The sequence below is a fragment of the Salvelinus alpinus genome, chromosome 8 (assembly GCF_045679555.1).
Source record: "Salvelinus alpinus chromosome 8, SLU_Salpinus.1, whole genome shotgun sequence".
NCBI classification, from domain to species: domain Eukaryota; kingdom Metazoa; phylum Chordata; class Actinopteri; order Salmoniformes; family Salmonidae; genus Salvelinus; species Salvelinus alpinus.
Window position 1 is genome coordinate 44,454,251 of NC_092093.1, and position 6,659 is coordinate 44,460,909.

General features: G+C 41.7%; 1 protein-coding gene across 1 annotated transcript in view; it reads left to right on the plus strand.

The window, feature by feature from the left end:
* The window catches only part of LOC139583194 (serine/threonine-protein phosphatase 2A 56 kDa regulatory subunit alpha isoform-like), a 172,661-nt gene that overhangs the window by 61,404 nt on the left and 104,598 nt on the right, over positions 1 to 6,659 (plus strand). Inside the window, exon 2 of the mRNA XM_071414025.1 lies at positions 1,707 to 1,903. Coding sequence (XP_071270126.1) covers positions 1,707 to 1,903 — 197 coding nt within the window. The remainder of the gene's footprint in view (positions 1 to 1,706; positions 1,904 to 6,659) is intronic.

Here is a 6,659-nt window from a genome sequence, read left to right on the forward strand (position 1 = left end):
ACATTGAGACTTGTCTCGAAGCCACTCCTGCATTGTCTTGGCTGTGTGGGAATTGTTGTTGACCTGTTGTAAGGTGAACCTTTATCCCAGTCTGAGGTCCTGAGTGCTCTGGAGTAGGTTTTCATCAAGGATCTCTCTGTACTTTGCTCCGTTCACCTTCCCTCAATCCTGACTAGTCTCCCAGTCCCTGCCGCCAAAAAATATCCCCTCAGTATGATGCTGCCACCACCATGCTTCCCCGTAGGTATGGTGCCAGATTTCCTCCAGACGTTACGCTTGGCATTAAGGCCAAAGTGTTCAATCTTGGTTTCATCAGACCAGAGAATCTTGTTTTCGTGTTCTGAGAATCCTACGGTGCCTTTTTGGCAAGCTCCAAACGGGCTGTCAGGTGCCTTTTACTGAGGAGTGGCTTCCGTCTGGCCACTCTACCATAAACGCCTGATTGGTAGAGTGCTACATAGATGGTTGTACTTCTGGAAGGTTCTACCATCTTCACAGATGAAAGCTGGAGCTCTGTCAGAGTGGCTATTGATTGGGTTCATGGTCACCTCCCTGGCCAAGGCACTTCGCCCCCGATTTGCTCAGATGTGCAGGGCGGCCAGCTCTAAGAAGAGTATTGGTGGTTCCAAACTTCTTCCATTTAAGAGTGATGGAGGCCACTGTGTTCTTGGGGACCTTCAATGCTGCAGAAATGTTTTTGGTAGCCTCCAGATCTGTGCCTCAACACAATCCTGTCTCGGAGCTCTATGGACAATTTCTTCAACCTCATGGCTTGGTTTTTGCTCTGACGTGCACTGTCCACTGTGGGACCTTATATAGACAGTTGTGTGCCTTTCCAAATCAGGTCCAGTCAATTGAACTTACCACAGGTGGACTCCCAAGTTGTAGAAACATCTCAAGGATGATCAATGGAAACAGGATGCACCTGAGCTCAATTGAGTCTCATAGCAAAGGGTCTGAATACTTATTTAAATAAGGTATTTCTGTTTTTTTTTTTTTTATAAATTTGCTAAAATTTTGTTTTTTTGCTTTGTCATTATGGGGTACTGTTTGAGGGGGAGGAAAAATCTTTAATAAATTTTAGAATAAGGCTGTAACGTAACAAAATGTGGAAAGTCAAGGGGTCTGAATACTTTCCAAATGCACTGTACTTAAGACTAACTTATATTGTAAGCTCAGCAGGTATAGCCAGATGAGTGTTGTCTCTTGTAGCTTACTTTTATTCTGTAAAACAACATTGTCACTCAACTAATAATACCTAATATTTTCCAAGCCATTTTACAAGCATTTGAAGGCTGATATTACTGCACAGATATGCAATATTGGGAATAGACCTCTCTTGGGTCAGCACACAAAGCTGCGCACAGTTAAGTTTGACTAGTTTGATATTGCCTGGGGTTGTTCTTGCATGCAAAATTACTTTTATATCAATGACTGTCAACAGTTACATGCTTAGTTCGACACTGAAGGAGAGGACACATCAGTTGTCACAAGATTAGAGGTGTGTTTTTTTTTTTAAATGTCAACAGCCGATTCGTAACATTTGACCAGATTTTCTGACCAATGTGTGCTACATTTGGATCGGTTTGGGGCACCGCGGACCGATGCACTCATATCTTCACCATTTGAACCGGGAACCGATGCATATCGGTGAATTGTTACATCCCTAAATGTAAATGTTCTTTCCATCTCATTTCTGATTCCAGATGCGCCCTCCACGGAGCAGCAGGAGCTGTTCACCCAGAAGCTCCAGCAGTGCTGCATGTTGTTTGACTTCATGGACTCGGTCACCGACCTGAAGAGCAAGGAGATTAAGCGGGCCACGCTCAACGAGCTGGTGGACTATGTCTCCACCAACAGGGGTGTCCTGGTAGAGACGGCCTATCCAGAGATCTCTAATATGGTGAGTGGGGTCTTTACACAAAATCCCTTTTCACACTGTTTATCAGAGCTGTGCCAGGACTAGCTGTACGGTGCTGGACTATTTACTCATCCTCCGTAGTTGCTGGAAAAGGGCAATGTGTAGAAAATATCCAAACCAGGACACAGCGGTTCGTTTCGGTACGATTTTGTGAAAATGGTATAACAGAAAACACTACAACAGCACCCAGTCCTGCTTGACTTCTGTGAAACAAATAAGCACACTGTCCCTGGCATATGAGTTTGATTACGCAAGATTGAGAGATTTGATAGGATGTGGAGGAACCTTTATCCTGCTAAGAATGCCACTAAAAAGTAGAGAAAGTGGTAATTGAAAACATGACATGCAATTTTAATCCGGGATTGAACGATTGCCATTGTTCTTAGAAAGAAAAAGGACTGATTCACCCAAGTTTTTCAACCTAAAGATTAGGAAGTAGTTCTTGAATAGGAGCAGCTGTCATTCTTAGAGATGTGAAATGAAAGGGCCTTAACATATAACTTTGTTTCGTGCTATACTCTGAGCAACCTGGGAGAGAGGCAGCTCTCCCTAAAGCCGTCACACACCTTCAGCTGCAGTGAGACACAAAGATTACCCAGACCTCTTAATCACCTCGCTCATCCCTTTGCCCTTGTCATAACCCTCACCGCTAGCCACGCTGCCAGACCAGACAGTGAAGGACGACCCGCACGCCCCCAGTCAGTTGCCAGCACTCCTTCAGATCAGCACTCCTTGCGATCATTAGGATTCAGGAAACCTCTGGCTGTCTCTTTTTTGTACCACCTTAAACTACCGTCTCTGGCATCCACTGCTTTACTCTGTAGATGTGAGGGGCCTAAGTAGTTTCTTTTGAGTTTATTAATTGATCTTGATATATCACATTTGAGAGGTGTGTCAGACAGAGTAATTGTTTTAGATCAATGACTGTCAACAGTTACATGCTTAGTTCGACACTGAAGGAGAGGACACATCAGTTGTCACACGATTAGAGGTGTTTTTCTCAGCCCAGGCGTCGTCTTTTTATGGGGTTTTCTGTCTGAAATTGCTATCTTGAAAGATCAGGCCTACATTCCCTGACATTTAGTGTGTATCATTGCCACAGGCAGCCACATTAGCATGTGTAGCTATTCTAAGGTTACAGAGAACAGGTTCTGCACTTGTTATTCACAGACTAGAATTTGATGGTAGAGGTAGTACTTGGTGATGAAAAAATTACATTGTGATGATAGATTTATAGACATGTGAATATCATCTCCCCATTCCAGAGTAGTGTGGGATAGCAAATGTAGAGCAGTTATTAATTAAACAACAAATGTTGGATGTTTCCACTTAGTGCTAGAACTGTGCATCTTTTCTCGTGTCAAGGCACATCTCCACTGCCAGTTAGACTCATCAGCATATGAATTGGAGGGATTTGTTTTGCCGCGAGCCAAGACTGGCTAGATGTTTCCAATCCTCCCGTTGTTTTCCTCACGTTGGTGTTTATCACCAATCCAAAATGGCTGGTCTAAAAAAAACAACCACGAACTAGACTACCTTTTCAGTTTGTTTTAACAGGCCTGGTAGATGGAGCACATGGAGTTTGATTATTTTGCTGACAGGCCGGGGCATGCCTATGACTGTACCAGTAAGACTTGGTTGCGTAAGTTTATTTTCTGGGTAATATAATGTGTCTGTGTAAGGGGAAGCATCCTGTTAAACTGTGGCGCATGGTGGATGTAGTATCACTGTCTCTTCCTGTAGTAGGTAGGCATTCTGGAACACTCAGATGGCTCGCAGCCTCCTACAGCCTCACAGTGACTCACACAGCATTTAGAACACCAGCTCAACGGATACGGTGTGCCATAACTCACTTAGCAGCTCTTCCAAGGGTACTGCTCATTACACAAGCTCTTCCAAGGGCACTGCTCATTACACAAGCTCTTCCAAGGGTACTGCTCATTACACAAGCTCTTCCAAGGGTACTGCTCATTACACAAGCTCTTCCAAGGGCACTGCTCATTACACAAGCTTTTCCAAGGGTACTGCTCATTACACAAGCTCTTCCAAGGGTACTGCTCATTACACAAGCTCTTCCAAGGGCACTGCTCATTACACAAGCTCTTCCAAGGGTACTGCTCATTACACAAGCTCTTCCAAGGGCACTGCTCATTACACAAGCTCTTCCAAGGGTACTGCTCATTACACAAGCTCTTCCAAGGGCACTGCTCATTACACAAGCTCTTCCAAGGGTACTGCTCATTACACAAGCTCTTCCAAGGGCACTGCTCATTACACAAGCTCTTCCAAGGGTACTGCTCATTACACACATGGATAGGTTATCATCAGCACCAGTGACTTGGTGGTAAAAAAAAATAGGTGGGTAAACTCTGATCAGCGGTTGCAATGAAAAAAGTAACGCTCCCAATACTTTCAATGCATTTTTCCTGCAAAAAGTGGGTAAACTGTAGCAACAACAAAAAAATTGGGTAAACTGAGTTTTACTTTGCGTTTACCCTCCACTACACCACTGATCAACACATCCTTAGCTGTCGGAGCCAAGGGGACTGACTGACGCTTTCTTGTGAGGGATAGGTTGACTTGTCTGTCTGGAGCATTCTCGAGTGCTGATGGCTGTGACGATTTTTGCATAACCATGTAGTCGCCAATTATGGATGAAGACCGTCATGAAAATACAATCGTCATAACAGTTTTAATAAAACGTGTGTGTGTGTGTGTACAGTTGAAGTCGGAAGTGTACATACACTTAGATTGGAGTCATTAACTAATTTTTCAACCAATCCACACATTTCTTGTTAACAAACTACAGTTTTGGCAAGTCGGTTAGGACATCTACTATGTGCATGACACAAGTAATCTATCCAACAATTGTTTACAGACAGATTATTTCACTTATAATTCACTGTATCACAATTCCAGTGGGTCAGAAGTTTACATACACTAAGTTGACTGTGCCTTTCAACAGCTTGGAAAATTCCAGAAAATGATGTCATGGCTTTAGAAGCTTCTGATAGGCTAATTGACATAATTTGAGTCAATTGGAGGTGTACCTGTGGATGTAATTTCAAGGCCTACCTTCAAACTCAGTGACTCTTTGCTTGACGTCATGGGAAATTCAAAAGAAATCAGCCAAGACCTCAGAAAAAATTGTAGACCTCCACAAGTCTAGTTCATCCTTGGGAGCAATTTCCAAACGCCTGAAAGTACCACGTTCATCTGTACAAACAATAGCACGCAAGTATAAACACCATGGGACCACGCAGCCGTCATACCGCTCAGGAAGGAGACGCGTTCTGTCTCCTAAAGATGAACGTACTTTGGTGCGAAAAGTGCAAATCAATCCCAGAACAACAGCAAAGGACCTTGTGAAGATGCTGGAGGAAACAGGTACAAAAGTATCTATATCCACAGTAAAACGAGTCCTATATCGACATAACCTGAAAGGCCAATCAGCAAGGAAGAAGCCACTGCTCCAATACCGCCATCAAAAAGCCAGACTACGGTTTGCAGCTGCATATGGGGACTAAGATCGTACTTTTTGGGGAATGTCCTCTGGTCTGATGAGACATAATGACCATCGTTATGTTTGGAGGAAAAAGAGGGGAGGCTTGCAAGCTGAAGAACACCATCCCAACTGTTAAGCACAGGGGTGGCAGCATCATGTTGTGGGGTGTTTTGCTGCAGGAGGGACTGGTGCACTTCATAAAATAGATGGCATCATGAGGGAGTAAAATGATGTGCATATATTGAAGCAACATCTCAAGACATCAGTCAGGAAGTTAAAGCTTGGTCGCAAATGGGTCTTCCAAATGGACAATGACCCCAAGCATACGTCCAAAGTTGTGGCAAAATGGCTGAGGACAACAAAGTCAAGGTATTGGAGTGGCCATCACAAAGCCCTGACCTCAATCCTATAGAAAATTTGTGGGCAGAACTGAAAAAGCGTGTGCGAGCAAGGAGGCCTACAAACCTGACACATATACACCAGCTCTGTCAGGAGAAATAGGCCAAAATTCACCCAACTTATTGTGGGACGGTTGTGGAAGGCTACCTGAAATGGTTGACCCAAGTTAAACAATTTATAGGCAATGGTACCAAATACTAATTGAGTGTATGTAAACTTCTGACCAACTGGGAATGTGATGAAAGAAATAAAAGCTTCAACAGTTGAAGTCGGAAGTTTACATACACCTTAGCCAAATACATTTAAACTCGGTTTTTCACAATTCCTGAAGTTTTATCGTAGTAAAAATTCCCTGTCTCTGGTCAGTTAGGTTCACCACTTCATTTTAAGAATGTGAAATGTCAGAGAATGATTTATTTCAGTTTGTATTTCTTTCATTACATATATATATGTATAATATATATAAATATGTAATATAAATATATATATATATATATTATAAATATATATTTATATATAAATATATATATATATATATATATTATAAATATATATATACAACACACACACACACACACACATATATATATATATATATATGTGTGTGTGTGTGTGTGTTGTATATATATATTTATAATATATATATATATATACACACACATATACATACATATATATGTATATATATAAATGTGTATGTATATGTGTGTGTGTATATATATATATATATTATAAATATATATATACATCACACACACACACACACACACATATATATATATATATATGTGTGTGTGTGTGTATATGTATATATATATATATATATATAATATA